We start from the raw sequence: 19,537 nt of genomic DNA, 5'->3' as shown, positions 1-19,537 counted from the left end.
TTTTTGTTAACTGATGTGGTTAAACAATTATTTAAAAAAGAAACTCAGACTGAGTTTTGTTGGGTTTGGAACTTAACTGGTTAAGTTGTTCCCATGATGCCTCAACATTCTGACGTCAGCTTTAGAAGCTGGGAGGAGTCTGGGAGGAGTTTCGTTTCTGTTCCTCTCTGGTTCTCTGAGAGAGAAGGTCGCAGTTTGTCATGGCTGCGGTGAGCCCAGGAGATCCCTGGGGAATGTCGGAATAAAGAACTGTAAATAGACAAACCGGGCTCTGTGTGTTTGTCGGAAGCTAAGTGGAAGCTACGTGACAGCTTTGACGCTGTGCTAACTCTGCTGAGGCGTGACTGGAGCTACTGGAGACGGAGCAGAGTCTTCGCAGGGAAGTGTGCCGGACCGGCCATAAAGAGCTAATTGGGGACCGTAAATCAATTAGCGGGGTCACGCAAAATCAACAATTGCACAGGTTATGGACCCTTTAATCACCGATCGTAAAACTGTCACAGGAACGCTTTGAAGTGCCGGAATGCGTTTGAAGTTGCGGCAGGAGGTGGTGAGATTTTTGCCTGTTGCTAGGAGGCAAAGGAGTAGCTGCGGAGCTAAGAGAGCAGCTGGAAAATCGTTTCTCCACGGATGGGTGCCGGAGGAGCTTGTAATCTGTGAGTACAGCTTGGGGCCCCTTGGGAGAACGGAAGACAATGGCAGGCAGCCAGGTCTTGGAGGACATTGCGTTTGAAATGCTCACTCTAAGAAGTTGAGCAAGGGCTGTCTGGGGATGTGCTGCGTGTGCTGTGAAGCTTCAGCAGGGGGCCAGAGCCCTGGAGAAGTATTGAGAAAAGCCTAAAGATGGCTGGTGCCCCTGTTCCTGATGCTTTAGCCTCAAGGAGTGCTGGTGAGTAGATCGGGGGGGCGAAGGATTCCAAAGGCAAGTGTAAAGGCTTGTCCACTGTGCGTGCTGGAGTGGAATGTCAACAAAGCAGGTTCCCAGAAAGCCGCAGTGGGAGCCGGGCCAGAGGGGGCGGAGCTGGCAAGGAGTGCTTTTCCGGAAGAAGGAGAAGGAAGCCGGCTGGGAGGAGCCCCGGGCAGTGTTTTTCCACTGGAGTTCGTCGTTGCTGCCCATGGAGAGCGGAGACAGCTGGGCAGGAAGGTCCCAAGGTCAACCAGCTGAGTTCCCATGGGAATCAGTCTCGGAGAGGAGGCCAGCGTGGGAACGCAAGGGAAGGACGTGGCTCAGACGCTGGGGAGGGTTGTTTTCTTATCACTGCTTCTATGGCAACTGTGAAGAACAACTCCAGCCAGGACACGGTGACGCGCTGGGTTTTGAATACTGCTGTTGGTCAGCACCTGCTAAGCGAGCCTGCTGGCGAAATGCGGAACTGCAGGGCTGTTTCAACAGGAACAACTGTGATGTTAGCAGACGGAATGAGAAAGTCGGTTTCTGCTGTGGCTAACATGTTTTTTTCTCCTTTACAGGAGGAGCTAGAGGTCTACGTTGTGCCGGGACTGAATTGTTGTTTGTTATCTGTATCAGCTCTAATGAAGCAGGGATACAAAATTTGCTTTGAAAATGACACCTGTTCCATTTTCAGAGGGGGGAAACAAGTGGCCAACGTGAAAAGGGGGCAGAACAATCTCTTTGTTCTGGAGTCACCTCTGGAGGGTGGTGGGAATGCTGGAAAAGCACAGGTGCAGTGTGCTAAGGTTCCCAGTCATGTGCAAAAGTTGCACAGGTGCACAAAAGGGTACAAACTCCGGAAATGTGGGAGGTCCCTAGGGTGCAGGGCATGCAAGGGTGCACAGGTACATGGTTTTCCCGGGTTTGGGAGGGTAGCCAAAGAGCCCTTTGAGCTCTTTGGGGCAGGTGGTCCAAAGGTTCAGGAAATGATCTTCTGTGGATATGATCCTGCAACCAATGGGTGGAAGTTTGCATACCCAGAGGGTGATCAAACCAAGCTGCTGGTCAGTAAGCAGGCTGAGTTCTGTGAACAGGATGGGTGTTCAAGACTCAGGGATGGTCCTGATTTTCTCTCAGAATGTCTGTCTGATTCTGAGGAGGAAAGGGAGCCAGAGGCTGATCCCGGTGATGGGGACCAGGTCCAAGATCAGGGTTCAGAACCCGGTGATGGGGACCAGGTCCAAGATCAGGGTTCAGGGCAGGTTTGGGCATCTCCAAAGGTTGTGAAAGGAGTGTCCAGGTGTGAGGCTTCATCTCCGGTTAGCGTAATGGAGAAAGCTCACAAACAGGGTGTCAAGTCAGAGGGGGAAGGATCTGACGGAGAAGACACAACTGCTGGCCCAAATGGGTCAGTAGGGTTTCAGGTCACAAGTGCGTGGAAAAGTGTCACACAGTGTGATTCTGGGAGTGTTGAAGGGGTTCAACAGGTGCCTGGGAAAGATGCCGGGAAGGGGCACAAGGCAAAGGGAAAGGTGTTGAACTCAAAAAGGTCTTGTCAGAATGGTTCGGCAAGAGGGGGTGTTGGGTTTGGAACTTAACTGGTTAAGTTGTTCCCATGATGCCTCAACATTCTGACGTCAGCTTTAGAAGCTGGGAGGAGTCTGGGAGGAGTTTCGTTTCTGTTCCTCTCTGGTTCTCTGAGAGAGAAGGTCGCAGTTTGTCATGGCTGCGGTGAGCCCAGGAGATCCCTGGGGAATGTCGGAATAAAGAACTGTAAATAGACAAACCGGGCTCTGTGTGTTTGTCGGAAGCTAAGTGGAAGCTACGTGACAGCTTTGACGCTGTGCTAACTCTGCTGAGGCGTGACTGGAGCTACTGGAGACGGAGCAGAGTCTTCGCAGGGAAGTGTGCCGGACCGGCCATAAAGAGCTAATTGGGGACCGTAAATCAATTAGCGGGGTCACGCAAAATCAACAATTGCACAAGTTTTAGCACACATGAAAAAATTAAATCCTTATTTCCTGATGAATACCCTTTGGACTATAATGTAACTTAAACAGAAAACCATCTTTAGAAAAAAAATTTCCTCCAAAAGCATTTCATTTTAAAAATACTATTTAAATAAAACAAAATCATATTTTTTTTAAAAAAAACCATTGATTTTTATCCACCCTATGCTTCACCCATTGCCTCCCCCCCTCGCCCCATGGCTTCCAAGCCCCATTCTTATGACATTTCTCCTTTCTCATCATCAGGACCAAATTAATGACACAAAACCCCACATATCTTAAGTATAATAGAAACTTCGCCACCCACCCCCACCCATCTCCCCCCCCCTTTCCCCTTCTACTTCCTAATGTCTCAACAAATGACACTGATCTGTAAAAAAATGTTACTTGGAGAAAAAAAGAGCGAGAGAGATTGCACATACTTTTGTAAACTAAGAAAATCTTTTATAAAAATACATTAAAAAATAATAATATCAGGGCCAAATTAACTGCTCCTCTGGCACAGCTGTCCCACGCCTTGGGGCGTCATGTGAATTTCATTCCTCTGACGTTGCGAGTATCCCACATCAGGGTTTTGACGTGGAACTGCTCTTGGATAATAATAATAATAATAATAATAATAATAATAATGTGGTGTAGTGGTTAAGAGCGGTAGTCTCATAATCTGGGGAACCGGGTTCGCGTCTTCGCTCCTCCACATGCAGCTGCTGGGTGACCTTGGGCTAGTCACACTTCTCTGAAGTCTCTCAGCCCCACTCGCCTCGCAGAGTGTTTGTTGTGGGGGAAGAAGGGAAAGGAGAATGTTAGCCGCTTTGAGACTCCTGAAGGGGAGTGAAAGGCGGGATATCAAATCCAAACTCTTATTATTATTATTATTATTTATACCCCGCCCATCTGGCTGGGTTTCCCCAGCCACTCTGGGCGGCTTCCAACAGAACACTAAAATACAATAACCTGTTAAACATTAAAAGCTTCCCTAAACAGGGCTGCCTTCAGATGGTTGAACCACTTGCCCTGGTTTAACAAGAAGGCTTTGCTGCTCAGCCCTTGTGGCCCTTTCCCAGCCTTCCTTTTGGCTTGATGTCTCATTGCCAGGGAGCTGCCCTTCTGCCCTCATCTTCCCCACAGTCCCAGCCTGGCAGCTGCCCGTTTGCATCTTACAGCACCCATTGCACTACAGGCCAACTCAGTCTAAAGCAGATTTTAATAGGCTGCTTTATTGACAGTTTAGATCAGTGGCACACAGAGTGGCTGTCATTGCCTCCTGCGAGGAGGGGGGGTTAATTGGGGGGCACTAAGACACAAGGGGATTGTGGGGGGGGGCACTGGAGGTGTAAATGACTATCAGACTTTGAAAAGCTGGTATCACTGGGTCAGGTTCCTTCAGTTCTGCTGAATTAATTCGTTTTGATCGTATTTTGAACAAATGTGCAATTTGTTGTTGCTGTTGTATTGTGTTGCTTTCTTGCATAGTGGATTGTGCATGCAGACCTCTCTTCTGAATAATGCTTCTTGTGGGGTAGCAGAGGGGGCCCTGGGGACGAGTTTATGGAACCAAGGGGGCGGTGGCTCAAAAAAGTTTGGGAGTCTCTGGTTTTACAGTGGTACCTTGGTTCTCAAACTTAATCCATTCCAGAAGTCCGTTCCAAAACCAAAGCGTTCCAAAACCAAGGCTCTCTTTTCCATAGAAAGTCATGCAAAATGGATTAATCTGTTCCAGACTTTTAAAAACAACCCCTAAAACAGCAATTTAACATGAATATTACTGTCTAACAAGACCATTGATCCATAAAATGAAAGCAATAAGCAATGTACTGTACTATAAAAGAAATAAGACAGTATTGTAGATGAGAAAAATTAAAATTATTTCCCCCCCTTACCTGCACTGATGATAGTCATTGTTTGGATGGGGGGCTTTTATCCATCTATCTATCTATCTATCTATCTATCTATCTATATCTTTTTTTTAAAAAAATGATATTTATTAAAATTTCAAAAGAAAAAGATTACATTAATAAGAAAAATAACAATAAAAAAGAAAAATACAAAGTACAAAAAAGAAAAAACAGTTAAAAACAATTCCATCTTTTCATCACTTCTCTTATATTTACTTGTTTCCCGGACCTCCTCATACCTCCCTCTTTTGTATTCCAATTCAATTTGTTAGTCCAGCAATTCCTTTCCCTCCTTTTTAATCCTGATCTTTAATCTTGATATATTATAACATTAAATTTTTACGTATTAAAAACCAATTTTTCCATATTCTTTTATACCATTACGGCTAGAAACCACTTAACTTCAATCCAACATCATTCTAACATTCATTAATTTTACAATATTTCTGTAAGTAGTCTTTAAATTTCTTCCAATCTTCTTCCACCGACTCTTCTCCCTGGTCTCGGATTCTGCCAGTCATTTCCGCCAATTCCATGTAGTCCATCATTTTCATCTGCCATTCCTCCAGTGTGGGTAGATCTTGTGTCTTCCAATGCTTTGCAATATCTATATCTATCATCTGTCTGTAGCTGAACTGGATTCCATACAGTCACAAAAACAAATTAACCAAAAAAGCCTCAAAAACAAAAATGCAAAATAAACAGCAAAAACGAAAGCGCCAAACTTAATCCATTTCAGAAGTCCGTTTGACTTCCGAAATGTTTGAAAACCAAGGCGCAGCTTCTGGTTGGTGCAAGTGCCCTGGAAACAATAGCTGACAGCCACATCGGACGTTCAGCTTCCGAAAAATATTCAAAAACCGGAACACTTACTTCTGGGTTTTCGGCGTTTGGGAACCAAGGCGTTTGAGTACCAAGGCACCACTGCATTTGTGCATTTCTTTGACTGAATCTTTATTGAGAAGCTGCTGATACACCTGTCAATAATAATCATCGCCTGTGAAAATGGTCCTGCGGTGCTGAATTGTGGGTTCTCTAGTGCGTGTTTTGTTTGGTTTTGGCATATTCTTCTTTGCAGTGCCGTTGTAACGGAGACTTTGCCCACGTTGTGCCCTCCAGGGGTCTTGGACTACGGCTTCCACCAGCCCCAGTCGGAACAGCACCCCAGAGCCCAGCTGCCACTCTTTTCCCCGCCTCGGGGGTGATACCCACTGGGTGAGTGGCACTTGGTTTGACCTATCTTATACAGTTTCTCTCCGCAGGGAAAGCGGCAGTCGCTAGTGCGGAGCCTGAGGAGAGGGCCGCGGGCGCCGTGTCAGTGGCCCAGAGCCCCAGTGCCCCCAAGAAGGGCCACTCCCTCTCCAAGGCGAAGTCCCCGGGCCCCGTGCGCAGCCTCTCGATGAAGATGAAGAAGCTTCCAGAACTGAGGCGTAAGCTGAGCCTGCGCAGCTCCCGGACCAGAGAGGCGGACGGAGGCCCCTCTCCCAAGGAGTCGGGCAACGTCATCAGCCGCTACCACCTCGACAGCAGCGTGGCTTCCCGGCAGACCCTGGCGCGGGCCAAGGCCGCCAGCAAAGGGGGCTACCTGAGCGACGGAGACTCCCCAGACCTCCTGGCGAAGCCCGAGGCCTGCCTGGGTCTCGAAGGGGGGTCCTTCCGACCGTACAGCTTCGCCGAGCAGCCCGGCTGCCTCCAGCACCTGTCCGGCCTGGTCAGCATCCACCTTCTGGGGGTGCAGGACTTCAGGCCCCCCAAGGCTGAAGCGAAGGAGGTCTTCTGTGTCCTACAGGTGGACTCGGTCAACAAGGCCCGCACGGCCCTGCTGCCTTGCCAAGCAGCCTTCCTCAGTCTCAACCATTCCTTCCAGCTGGAGCTTGAGGACGCCCAGCTCCTCAAAGTCGTGGTCTTCTCGTGTGACCCTGCGGCGGGCAAGAACCGAGTCTGCTGCCACGGCTCCATCCTTCTGCCCCATGTTTTCCAAGGTGATTTATTATCTTCTCCCCCCCCCCCACCATTGAAAACCCAGCCTTTTTTCTCCAAGGAGCTCAAAGTGGCTTGTGTGGTTCTTCCCTCTCCTTATTTAACTTCCACAGCAACCCTGTGAGGTAGGTCAGGCAGAGAGGCAGTGACTTTATTATTATTCTTTATAATCACACTTTCCTCCAGGGATGTCGAATAACTTACCAAAAATAAAAATAAAAATCATTCAGTCGAAAATCTAACTATAACATACTGGGAGGCAGTGACTGGTTCAGGTTCACCCAGAGAGTTTCATGGCTGAGTGGGGGTCCAACCCTGGTCTCCCATGTCTAGCATTCTAACCACTACATCGCAATGGTTCTTTCTGTTTAGGGAAGTCTTTAATTTTTGATGTTTTATCATGTTTTTAATATTCTGTTGGGAGCTGCCCAGAGTAGCTGAGGAAACCTGGCCTGATGGGCTGGTATAAATAAATAAATTATTATTATTATTATTATTATTATTATTATTATTATTAAGCAGCAGGTGGATAAGTCTGTTTCTAGGGGGGCAAGCAGAGAGGTTTGAGGGAAGTAAAGGTACTATTATTAATTATTATTATTATTATTATTATTATTATTATTCTATTATTAATATATCACAGTGGTAATATATTAAGGTACCACTGTATTATTACTTGCACCTCCCTGGGCATTGATATACTGCAGAACAGAATCCTCTCCAAAGGCCATCAAAATAATTCCTGCAAATAACTCTCCATTGTATTTTCAACAGTGACAGCATACCCCCCCCCCCCAAAAAAAAGGACAATAAGAAAATAACAAAACAGAAAAAGAAAATTCAGGGCTAGATTGAAGTGGAGTGGTGGGGACTGTGTCCCTTTCTCCTGAACTTTCCTGAGAACAGGAGGACAGTATAGATTGGCAACCGTGGTTTGCAGAAGGGCATAGTTCAAAGGCTGCGGAGGGGAGAAGCTGGGAAATATTGGGAGAGGAACAGCAGGAAGAAGAAGCAGCAGCACCACCACCAGGGGAGAGACAGCTGACAGACTCAGTGTCTTTGGAAAGCATTCCTGACCTCCCTTCTCCCAGGACCAGGCGTGCATTGAGAGTAGTAGAACAAAAAGCTCTGAGGCAGAAAGCTCAGAACAGCCGGTACAGGGATGACACAGAATAGGAGAGATGGAGGGGGGGGACTTCTAAGAGAGACTGCATTCCTTCTCCTCTCTCTGTGAATATTAAATAATGTACTTGGTAAGAACTCTTCTTGTTTATCTGCTTCCTGGCTGCCACTGTGGGAGGGATAGGATTCCCCGAAGCCTGACATCTTGGCTCTGGGGCTTGGGGAAGAGTGGATTTGAACTGGTGAAGCCAGACCAGGTAATGTGTTGCCCCTGTATGTGCCTGGGTCACAGAAGTAATAATAATAATAATAATAATAATAATAATAATAATAATTTATTATTTATACCCTGCCCATCTGGCTGGGTTTCCCCAGACACTCTGGGCGGCTTCCAACAAAACACTAAAATACAATAACCTAGTAAACATTAAAAGCTTCCCTAAACAGGGCTGCCTTCAGATGTCTTCTAAAAGTTTGGTAGTTGTTTATTTCCTTGACATCTGATGGGAGGGCATTCCACAGGGCAGGCACCACTACCGAGAAGGCCGTCTGCCTGGTTCCCTGTAACTTGGCTTCTCGTAGCGAGGGAACCGCCAGAAGGCCCTCGGTGCTGGACATTTGGGCCAAACATGACCTGGTTGGGGGTGGGGGGAGTGGTGGCTAATTCTGTGACAGAAGGGGTGGGTGAGGACAGATCTAGATGTGATCACAGACCCTGTTTTCTGTCCAAGGCTGCTGAAGTGCCCGGACAGGCCTCTTCCATAGTTGTCACTTGACAAAGACAGATGTCACCGGAGCTGGCCTGATAGTGTGGCTTTGCCAAGGGGAAGGGCGTGGGGTGGAGTTGAGGGACCAGGCCATCCTCACAGCATCTCTCTCGGCTGCCCCTCCTTCCAGGTTGCAGGAGCCAACAGCTTGCCATGCAGCTGGAGCCACAGGGCCTCCTCTACATCAAGCTCACCCTGGTAGACCAGTGGGATCCAGCCAGCAACCAACAGGAGCCCCAAGTCTTTGGAGTGAAGCTGAGCCAGCTGGTGGAGAGGGAAGGGGCTGCCATCAAAGTGCCACTGCTGATCCAGAAGTGTGTTGCCCAGATTGAGAAGCGGGGATTAAAGGTAAATGCACTCTCTCTATCTCTCTATCTCTCTCTCTCCATCCACCCATCTCCACTTGACCTAGGCTCTTCCCAGAAGGCATGGCATGGCTATTAAGGGGGTGAAACCTAATCTTTGCAATTTTTTGTCAGTGAGGAGTCTTAAAAATACATTTTTGGGTGTAAGGAAATCAAATCTGCTATTATTTTTGTGATTGGACAACATTTAGCTTGGTAGGTCTACATTTGATTAAGAAGCAGATAAACTGCTCTTGGAAAACCGAAGGATTTTGATTTTACTTTCTGAAAGTGCCAGGTAATGTAAAATACAGTATGATTTATAAATAATACTAATACTAATATAAAATATAACTCCAAGTATTGGGCAATTTTAATGATTTCTGTGTACAGTTGTACCTTGGGAGTGGGGGTGTATAAGATTGTGCATGGAGAAAATGGACAGGGAGGGTTTTTTTCTCCCTCTTTTGTAATACAGTCATACCTTGGAAGTCGAACGGAATCCATTTCAGAAGTCCGTTCAACTTCCAAAACGTTCGGAAACCAAAGCATGGCTTTTGACTGGCTGCAGGAGCTTCCTGCAGCCATTCGGAAGCTGCGGAAGCCCTGTCTGACGTTCGGCTTCCAAAAATAATTCACAAACCAGAACAGTCACTTCTGGGTTTGTGGCTTTCAGGAGTCAAAACGCTTGGGAACTAAGCTGTTCGAAATCCAAGGTACGACTGTACTTCGATACACATTTCGTTGACCAAATGAAACTAAACTGATTTAACCAAAATATCTTTTGGATTCCCAAGTCACGTTACAACTTGTTAGCACCCTTCACATTTGGAATTTGAAGGATGAAAAACTCAGCATGCCCTAATGCACTACTGAACCTGCCAGGGAAATGCCTTAAGCCAATGGGCCTCAGGTTTCAGGCCAAACCTCCTCCCTCTCTCCCAGGTTTTCCTGCAGCCAGGTCACCCGGCCTATGGAACAGCCCTCTGGAGAGGGGGCCCTTTTGCTCAAGTGACCGGCTGTGTCCTGCTTGTAGGTTGTGGGCTTGTATCGCTTGTGCGGCTCGGCGGCGGTGAAAAAGGAGTTGCGTGATGCTTTTGAGCGGGACAGCACTGCCGTGGTTCTCTCAGAGGACCTCTATCCAGACATCAATGTCATTACAGGTCAGTGGGCTTGACCCCCAGCTTCGTACTCTTCCCTGTGGACTCTGGCTGCTCCGCGGAGTCTTTGGGGACAGGTAGAGACACATCTATGCAGCTGTGCTTCCTGTCTGCTCCTGGCTGGAGATACTGACAGGCACTCCTGGTTTTATACTGCTTCCAAAGTCAATACTGGTCCTTTATCCACAAAATTGCCTACTCCCTATTTGCATGCATTTTGACTTATGAGAGGCAGGTGTTTTTGAAGGGACAATGAGGGGGTCCTCCAGGGCATCGCAGTCCTCTGCAGCCCTTAATACTTCTGACCGAACCTCAAGTGCTCAGGGCTGTGCGCATGTGATGTCGGAGAAGTGGCCTGTTGGCAGGCCTGGAGTATGGCGGGGCTTTTCTGAGAAGGCAGAATCTGCCAATTGTTAGGATCATGGGAAGGGGCAGGGGGAGGCAAGCTCCAAATCATAGGCATTGGAAAGGAACTCAGAGGACATCCAGCCCAGCCCCGAAGTGCAGGATGCAACTGCGTCATCCCTGACTGGTGGCCATCCAGGCTTTGCTTAAATGCCTCGAGCAAAGGGGAGCCCACCCGCCTCCTGCGGCCATCTGCCCCCCTGTGTCAAGTAACCCTGCCCGTTTTGGACAGTTTCTCCGTTTCTCCGACGGTTTCGCTACCCTGTCATTTCCACCCGCTGGTTCTCCTTCCGCTTTCTGGAGCTCCAGAGATGGTGAGGTGAGAGGTGGGGCAAAAATCTCCCCAGCACAGGGAGAGAGGGAGAGATGGAGAGATTATGAGCAGAGGGCCAGGAATTGGCAAACCCCGTGGAAATGGGGATGCCTTGAAACTCTCAGTGAAATGAATATATAAAAATAGTTTTAATAAAAATAAATCAAAACCATATCACCCTTCTGTTTCAGTCTGGAAGAGCAGCTGCGTAGGTCTGTAGCAATAAAGGGGTCTGGCCTGGCCCCTTTCCAGCCCTCCTGCCTCCATCACCCTCACAGTCCTCCCTCTGTGAAGGAAGTTTTTGCCTGAAAATGTCCCTTATGATGAGATAGGGCAGTTTAAGGTGTGGCAAGAACTACTCTCTCAGCACCATGATGACAGGAGCCATCTCTAGTAAGGACTGAGTATGGGAGGAGACCCGCGGTGATGGTTAAAAGGACTGAGGTATTTTCTCCTTTCCTCCTCCCCACTCGTCCCCACCGCCAGGAATCTTGAAGGATTATTTGCGTGAGCTCCCCACACCTCTCATCACTGACCCACTGTACCAAGTGGTCCTGGAAGCCATGTCCAATCGGGCGGCTGGGCAGGAGGCGAAAGAGGCGACAACGACAGCTCTCCTGGACTGCCTGCCAGAGGCCGAGAAGGTGAGGACCCCCCCTCCCCAGGATGGCAGCTCTTCTGAGCCCAGGCCTCTCTGCTTGTGCCAAGGGTGACACACCCAGTAGTAAAAAAAAAAAAGTAAAGGTAAAGGATCCCTGGACGGTTAAGTCCAGTCAAAGGGTTGTGGCGCTCATCTCGCTTTCAGGCTGAGGGAGCCGGCGTTTGTCCACAGACAGCTTTCTGGGTTATGTGGCCAGCAGGACTAAACCGCTTCTGGCGCAACGGGACACTGCGACAGAAACCAGAGTGCATGGAAATGCTGTCTACCTTCCCACCACAGCGGTCCCTATTTATCTACTTGCACTGGCATGCTTTTAAACTGCTAGGTTGGCAGGAGCAGGGACTGAGCAATGGGAGCTCACCCTGTTGCGGGGATTCGAACCGCCGAACTTCCGATCGGCAAGCCCAAGGGGCTCAGTGGTTTAGACCACAGCACCACCTGCATCCCAGTACACCCAGTAGTGTAGTAGCCTCAACAGGCTGACCACAATGTGACCCTTGAAGGAGTTTTGGACTCCCCATTGGAGGAAACGTGATTTCCTTCCCATCAGAACCGGGACCATCAAATTCCTCCCAGGTCTTTACCTGTTGTTGTCACTGTTGTTGTTTTGAAAAAAAGCATCATCATCATCATCATTATTATTGTCGTCATTTTTTATACAGAATGGTTATTGACATGAGCACATGCAAAATGTAATAAGAGTAATGAATGTAAAAAAATGCAAATAGAAAAATAAAATGAGAATACAGAGGGGAGGGGAAAACACGGAGACCACTGAGAGTGCAGTGCCACATACATTTATCATATATAAGAAGGAAAAGGTGAGCCAAATTAGGTCTCGCTAAAGCCTCACCACATATTTATCGTGGAGCAGGGGGTTTAGTGGGCTATGCAGATGAGTTAACATTGTAGAAAAATGTATACCTAGTCGAATAAAAGTGGTCTGTTAAGGACTCTCTGTTTTTGTGTCAAGTGTCCTGACAGTGCAATGTCCCCTACTTTTGGGAAGGAGGTGTTGGAATTTCCAATGGGAAGCCACTGGCATTCTGTCTAAGCAAGTAGCATAAATTCAAAAGATTTGTGCATGATGGGCAAATGGGTACCAGGCTCCAAGGCTCGGAGTGCCAGGACTGAGTCCTTGTTGTTCGTTTAATAAATGCATGAACCATTCCATTCAAAACAGTTATCTTCCTGCAGCAGCTAGTGCCATTTTGACGAACATCAAATATTGGAGATCTTTCTATATATGGTTCTCAAACTTAATCCATTATGGAAGTCTGTTCCAAAACCAAAGCGTTCCAAAACCAAGGTGTGCTTTCCCATAGAAAGTAATGCAAAACGGATTAATCAATTCCAGACTTTTAAAAACAACCCCTAAAACAGCAATTTAACATGAATTCTACTATCTAACGAGACCATTGATCCATCAAAACAAATTAACCGAAAAAGACTCAAAAATACAAAATAAATAGCAAAAACAAAAGCGCCAAACTTAATCTGTTCCGGAAGCCTGTTTGACTTCAGAAATGTTCGAAAACCAGGGCGCAGCTTCTGATTGGTGCAGGTGCCCCAGAAACAATAGCCGACAACCGCATCGGATGTTCGGCTTCCAAAAGACGTTCAAAAACCAGAACACTTCTGGGTTTTCGGTGTTTGAGAACCAAGGTACCACTGTACCTTGCTTCTCTAAAACCATCCCAGCTGAAAAAGAGACAGGCAACTACCCCTTGCAGAACCCTTTACAAAAAGCCGCCTTGACTTCAGGGCTCACCTGAACAGTACCAAGGAGAGGGATAACCATATATCTCAGGTGAGGGAGCTTCTCCACACCGTATCCCTGCAGTTTCAGGACCTCCCTTCCCCTTTCCCCAACCCCCTCCCAATTTAAGATCATTCCCTGTTTGGGTATCGGCCTCAGATCAGAGTCTATGAGGTTGATCTGAAGCAAGCTGCCTCTTCTTCCATTTTCTTTTTAAAAAATAAGTTTTATTGGGTTTTACAGTTTTATATTCAACAGAATCATCATAAACACAATCAGAAATTCATAAAATCAAATCTCCCCCCACACCTCCCTTGACTTCCCCCAACCTCCTCTTCTGGTTCTTTAAATATTTGCTACTTCTGCTTATTTGGTTTACTTTGATTTTAAAATCTTTCTACTAATTGTTCTTATATTTTTATCATTTTTATACCATATCTTTCCCGATTGCATCTTTTGTTGTTTTCCCAACTTTTGCTCCTTATACACTTTTTCCCTTAATTGTAAATGTTTACTCGAAGCCTGCTAGTGAGTCCACTTCTTTGCAGATTTCTGTAAGTACATCATAAACAGTTCCCATTCTTTTAAAAAGACTTTATTGTCCATATCTCTGAGTTTTCCTGTAAGCTTCGCCATTTCGGCCTAGTCCATAAGTTTTGCTTGCCATTCTTCTTTCGTTGGTATCCTATCATCCTTTCATTTTTGGGCTAGTGAAATCCTAGCCGCTGTTGTAGCATACATGAATAGATTCTTTCGCTCTTTTGGCAAGGCCTGTCCTGTAATGCCTAACAAAAAAGCTTCTGGTTTTTTAACAAACGTTATTTTAAACATCTTTTTCATTTTGTTGTAAACCATTTCCCAGTAGTTCTTGGTTACCATATGTTTCGTTCTATAAGACACACTTTTCCCCTCCTAAAAAGTGAGGGGAAATGTGTGTGCGTCTTATGGAGCGAGTGCAGGCTCCATGGCTTCAGCGAAAGCAACGCAAAGCCTCTGGAGCGCACTCCCGCTGCGCTCCGGAGGCTTCAGGCGGCTATCCCTGAAGCCAGGAGAGCAAGAGGGATCGGTGCGCCCCTTCAACAAAGCGGGAGAAGAAATGGAAGGGTTTCTCCTGCCGCTTCACTGAAAGGGCGCTGCACAGAGAGGGAGAGAATATTTTTTTTCTTTGTCTCCCCTTCTAAAACTAGGTGCGTCTTATGGTCGGGTGCATCTTATAGAGCGAAAAATACGGTACTTTACAGTTCCACCACATATGGTAAAACATGCCTTCTTTCACTTTGCACTTCCAGCACTTATCTGAACTTTTTCTATACATTTTGGCAATTTTCTCTTCTTCCATTTTCTAGGCCACCCTGACAATGCTGTTGGATCACCTCAGCCAGGTTGCTGCTTTCCATGCCTTCAACCGCATGAACGCCCAGAACCTGGCTGTGTGTTTTGGTCCTGTGTTGCTGAGCCAGGGAGCAGCGGGGCCGGGCCCCTGTGGCCCCAGCCACCACCACCGCACCATTGCCAGCACCATGGACTTCAAGCACCACATCGAAGTGTTGCATTACCTGCTGCAGGCCTGGCCAGGTGAGTGCCATGTGGGGAGGCCAGTGGGCAAGAGAGGGCAGGTGCCCAGGATGGGGCTGGCTGGTTGGAGGCATGCGGTGCTCTGGGTTTCAGTGACATGGAGGGCCCGGCACCTGCCAGCGCTCACCCTGAAGTAATAATAATTTAATAATAACAATACAGTCATACCTTGGATCTCAAACGCCTTGGCTCCTGAAGAAATCGGCTCCCAAACAATCGAAACCCAGAAGTGAGTGTTCTGGTTTTCGAACAAATTTCGGAAGCCGAGCGTCCGGCACGGCTTCCGTGGCTTCCAATTGGCTGCAGGAGCTTCCGAACGTTTTGGAAGTCGAACAGACTTCCCAAACGGATTCCGTTCGACTTCCAAGGTACGACTGTAATGTTATTGTTTATATGTCGCCCATCTGACTGGGCTAACCCAGCCACTCTGAAACATTAGCAGGATTTTAATCTCACTTGTAATGTAACAAATACTATGGACAATATGGATGGATACAAAATATAGATTATGAAATAATATGCAGTTGAAAATGTTGACAGTAGGACCCATGGGGGCGATCTTGAGATTCAGAGTAATCTCTTTATATGGATGTGTATTTAGTATGGTTATAAATTTATATTTGTGAAATCAAAGAGAAATAATTATTAATAATAATAATAATAATAATAATAATAATAATAGTTTGGATTTGATTTCCCACTTTATCACTACCCTAAGGAGTCTCAAAGCGGCTAACAATCTCCTTTCCCTTCTTGCCCCACAACAAACACTCTGTGAGGTAAGTGGGGCTGAGAGACTTCAGAGAAGTGTGACTAGCCCAAGGTCACCCAGCAGCTGCATATGGAGGAGTGGGGAAGCGAACCTAGTTCACCAGATTACGAGTCCACTGCTCTTAACCACTACACCACACTGGCTCTCCGAAAATAAAATAAACTGGAATGGCTTCTGTCAGAGTTGCTTCCAGATCCTAGCTCACAGAGGATCACGCTAGCCAGCGATCATTAAATAAAAGTCTTTATTGAGTTACAGTTTCCATTCTCAAGCTGCTGCGTGCAACCCTACGTCTAATGGTTAGATCGGCGAAGCTCCATCTGAGTCTCCGCCCCTTGTACACCAACTTAATATCCTAGCCTTGCTCCACCTTTTCCGCCTGACTGTTCTTCTCTGGGTCCCTCTGCCCCCCGGGGTCTCTTCCTTCCGGGATTCCTCTGACGCTGACCCCCCTGACTCTTCTCCCTCCTTTCGGCGGGCTTTAGGACCTGGCTCCCTTTCCGGGCTGTCTACTGCGCCACCTTCCTGTGCATTTGAACTTGGCGCGCGCGCCCAACCTTCCACCTTCCGTCTGACCGTTTCTTCGCTCCCCGATGGAGGTGTGGCCACTCCTGACTCGTGCCCTCCCCCCTGTTGTGAGCTGCCAGCGCTTGATCCCTGGCGCCCTTCCTCTTCCCTGCTCTCTGGCGGTGACGCTGGTCCCGATTTCCAACTGCTCCCCTCTGAGTCCCCTCTGGCTCTATCTTCCTGGGGTGTCCCCCTAGGCTCCCCCCTTGCCCTGGCCACTGGTGCTCCTTTCTGTGAATCTTCTGATTCACTGGAAAGACTCGGAGATCTCGGGTCGTCGTCATCACTCATCTTTTCTTCTGCCTCCTCCCCCTCGCTCTCTGTTTCCTCCCTTGCCCTTGCCTCTGCTCCTGAACCCCTGACATCCATCCCCCCCTCAAAGCCCCCTCTTCCCCCCTCCCCTCCTTCCGGTGCGGGATCTGGGTGCTGCTGTGTCAGGGGGACGAATGTCGGATACAGTTCGCTTCCCGTGGCGGGCCGCCATTCGAAGTCTTCCGGTTCTTCCTCCCTGCTCTCGTTGACGACGGTCACCTCCGCTTCCATCTCTGTGCCGCCGTGCTCGAAACCCGGGTCGTCCCCGAAAACGTCCATGTCCGTCTCTCCCTCGTTGCCTTCTGGAGACGTTGCTCGTCCTGGACCCTCCAGCCACCTTCTGCGGAACTGCTCCTCTGGTCGATCATCCCACCAATACGAGGGTTCTGAAGCAGATCCCGAGGGTGACCCCTCCGGGGAACGGGCGTCTCGTGTCGGTTCCTCGTCCGAGTCGAACCCCCGGAACGTGCTGGCTGAAAGCGTGGGCGTGAAAAGCCAGTCGTCGAAAAAGTCTGCTGGCATTGGCCTATGTGGGAAGAGGGCATGAAACTCTTCTTTGAGCAGAGGTTCGTCTAAAGCGTAGCCCGGCACCCAGCTGTTGGCACTGGCCGGGGTGCCCTCCTTGGCGAGAAGGTATTCTACCCCCTCTTCCCCCCATCTGGAGTCCAAAATCTCCGTGACTTCGTTGATGCGCTCCTCCTGTGCCACTCCCCCTTGCCCGGTTCTCTCTCGGAGCGGACCCGGTGCCGTTCCTGGTTCCTGAAACCTGTGAGGTGCCTTGTAGGGAGTGAGCACCGATCTGTGGAACACCGGATGCATTCTGGAACCCTCCGGAAGAGCCAGCCTGAAAGCCACCGGGTTGACCTGTTCTTCGACTTGGTAGGGCCCCAGTTGTTTATGCCCTAGTTTCTTCTTCGCCAACGACCTGGCCGGCACTGCGTGGGCTGCTAACCAGACCCAGTCTCCCACATGGATCTCTTCGCCAACCCTTCTGTGTTTGTCCGCTTGTACCTTGTATGCGTGTTTAGCCAGCTCCAGGTGCCGCCGCAGCTGATCGTGGACCTCCTGCAACTCCGATGCGAACGCATCTGCTGTCTGCGGCTCCCCCTCCCCCATTCTTTCCAGTCCCGGGAAGGTTCTGGGGTGCCTCCCGTTGTTGGCGAAGAACGGCGTGACCCCCGTGGACACGTGCTTCGTGTTGTTGTAGGCGAACTCGGCGAGAGGCAGGTAATCCACCCACGTCGCCGGCTGTTGATTCGCATAACATCTCAGGTACTGCTGCATGATGGCATTGACCCGCTCCGCTTGCCCGTTGGTCTGCGGGTGTCTAGCCGACGCCAGGTTGATCTTGACGTTCAGGAAGCCCATCAGCCTCTGCCAGAAGTTCGAGATGAACTGTCGCCCTCGGTCGGACAGAATAGACCGCGGCAGACCGTGAACCTTGAACACGTGGTCTATGAACAGTTTGGCGGTTTGTTCCGCCGTGGCCACCTTCGCACACGGAATGAAATGTGCCATCTTGGAGAACAAGTCCACCACCACCAGCACAGCCGTCTTGCCCCTCGAGCTGGGCAGATCCGTGACAAAGTCCAGGGCCACTCTCTCCCATGGTTCGAACGGAGTTTGCAGCGGTTCCAGCAGTCCGGCCGGCGGTCTGTGCACTGGTTTGGCCCTCTGGCAGGTGTCACACCTCGCCACGTAGTCCGCGACTTCCCCTCTCATTCCGGGCCACCAGAAGTCTCTGGCTACTAATTCCACCGTCTTCTCCTTGCCAAAGTGCCCGGCAGTGGGCGCGTCGTGCAGCTGCTGCAGTACCTTGGCGCGAAGTTCGTCTCCCGGCACGTAGATGGCCCCTTTACGGATGAGCAAACCATCTCGCAGCTGGAACTCGTCGGTCGCTGCCGTGCCCCTGTGCACCTCTGCCATCTTTGCTTGCGCGAAGGAGTCATCCTGCAACGCTCGTCGCACCGCATCCAGGTCAACTGTTGCCGCCGCGCACGCCCACACTGTCGGTGCGAAGATGTGCATGGCGGCCGCTGGCGTTGCCTCCTCCAGATACTGTGGCTTACGGGAGAGAGCATCCGCCATGATGTTGGTGTCCCCCGGGACATATTCTATTCGGAAGTCGAAATTCGCAAAGAACTCAGCCCAACGTATCTGCCTCTGGTTCAGGAACTGTGCCGTGCGCCAGTGCTCTAGATTCTTGTGGTCCGTGCAGACCTGCACCGTGTGCTTGGCGCCGATCAGGAAGTGCCTCCACGCTTTGAACGCTGCATGAATGGCCAGCAACTCCCTGTCCCAGATGGTGTAGTTCTGTTCGGACTTGCTGAGCTTCCTTGAATAAAACGCTCCCGGCCTCCAAACCCCCTGCGGGTCTTTCTGCAGCAGGACTGCTCCCACGGCTCTGTCCGAAGCGTCTGTCTCCACCCTCATCGGCCTGCTGGGGTTGACATGAAGCAGCTGCTCTTCCGACGCGAAGAGACGCTTGAGTGCCTGAAAGGACTGCTCCGCCTGCTCTGTCCAGATGAACTTCTTTTTCTTGGAGCTGAGCGTGTCCGTGATGGCCGCTGTCTGCATCGCAAAGCCTTTGATAAACTTGCGATAGAAGTTCGCGAAGCCGACAAACCGTTGGATCTCCTTCCGGTTGCGTGGGCTTTTCCAATCCAACACTGCTCGGACCTTGGCGCTGTCCATGGCGAGCCCTTTATCAGACAACTTGTAGCCCAGGAAATCCACCTCCGTCACGTCGAATTGGCACTTCTCCAGCTTGGCGTAAAGCCTATGTTGCTGTAGCCTGCTCAGCACTTCCTTGACGTGTCTGTCATGCTCCTGCTGCGATTCCGAAAAGATCAGGATGTCATCCAAGAAACAGACGCACGTCTTGTAGAGGAGCCCCGCCAACACGTGATGCATGAAAGCTTGAAAAACGTGGGAGCCATTTTGCAATCCAAAAGGCATAACTCTATATTCGTAGGTGCCCAGGGGCGTGAACATGGCTGTCTTC

The 19,537-nt window shown here is 49.2% G+C and overlaps 1 protein-coding gene across 1 annotated transcript in view; it reads left to right on the top strand.

Moving 5' to 3' along the window:
* Positions 1 to 19,537, top strand: part of SYDE1 (synapse defective Rho GTPase homolog 1) — a 33,614-nt gene that overhangs the window by 7,166 nt on the left and 6,911 nt on the right. The window contains exons 3-7 of the mRNA XM_080988063.1: positions 6,059 to 6,778; positions 8,796 to 9,013; positions 10,046 to 10,172; positions 11,374 to 11,531; positions 14,654 to 14,882. Of these exons, the coding sequence (XP_080844189.1) occupies positions 6,059 to 6,778; positions 8,796 to 9,013; positions 10,046 to 10,172; positions 11,374 to 11,531; positions 14,654 to 14,882 (1,452 nt within the window). The remainder of the gene's footprint in view (positions 1 to 6,058; positions 6,779 to 8,795; positions 9,014 to 10,045; positions 10,173 to 11,373; positions 11,532 to 14,653; positions 14,883 to 19,537) is intronic.

Source organism: Podarcis pityusensis, assembly GCF_964106645.2.
Source record: "Podarcis pityusensis genome assembly, chromosome: 17".
Lineage (NCBI taxonomy): Eukaryota > Metazoa > Chordata > Lepidosauria > Squamata > Lacertidae > Podarcis > Podarcis pityusensis.
Note: the sequence above shows the minus strand (reverse complement) of the source record. Positions and strands in the feature narration are given on the sequence as shown.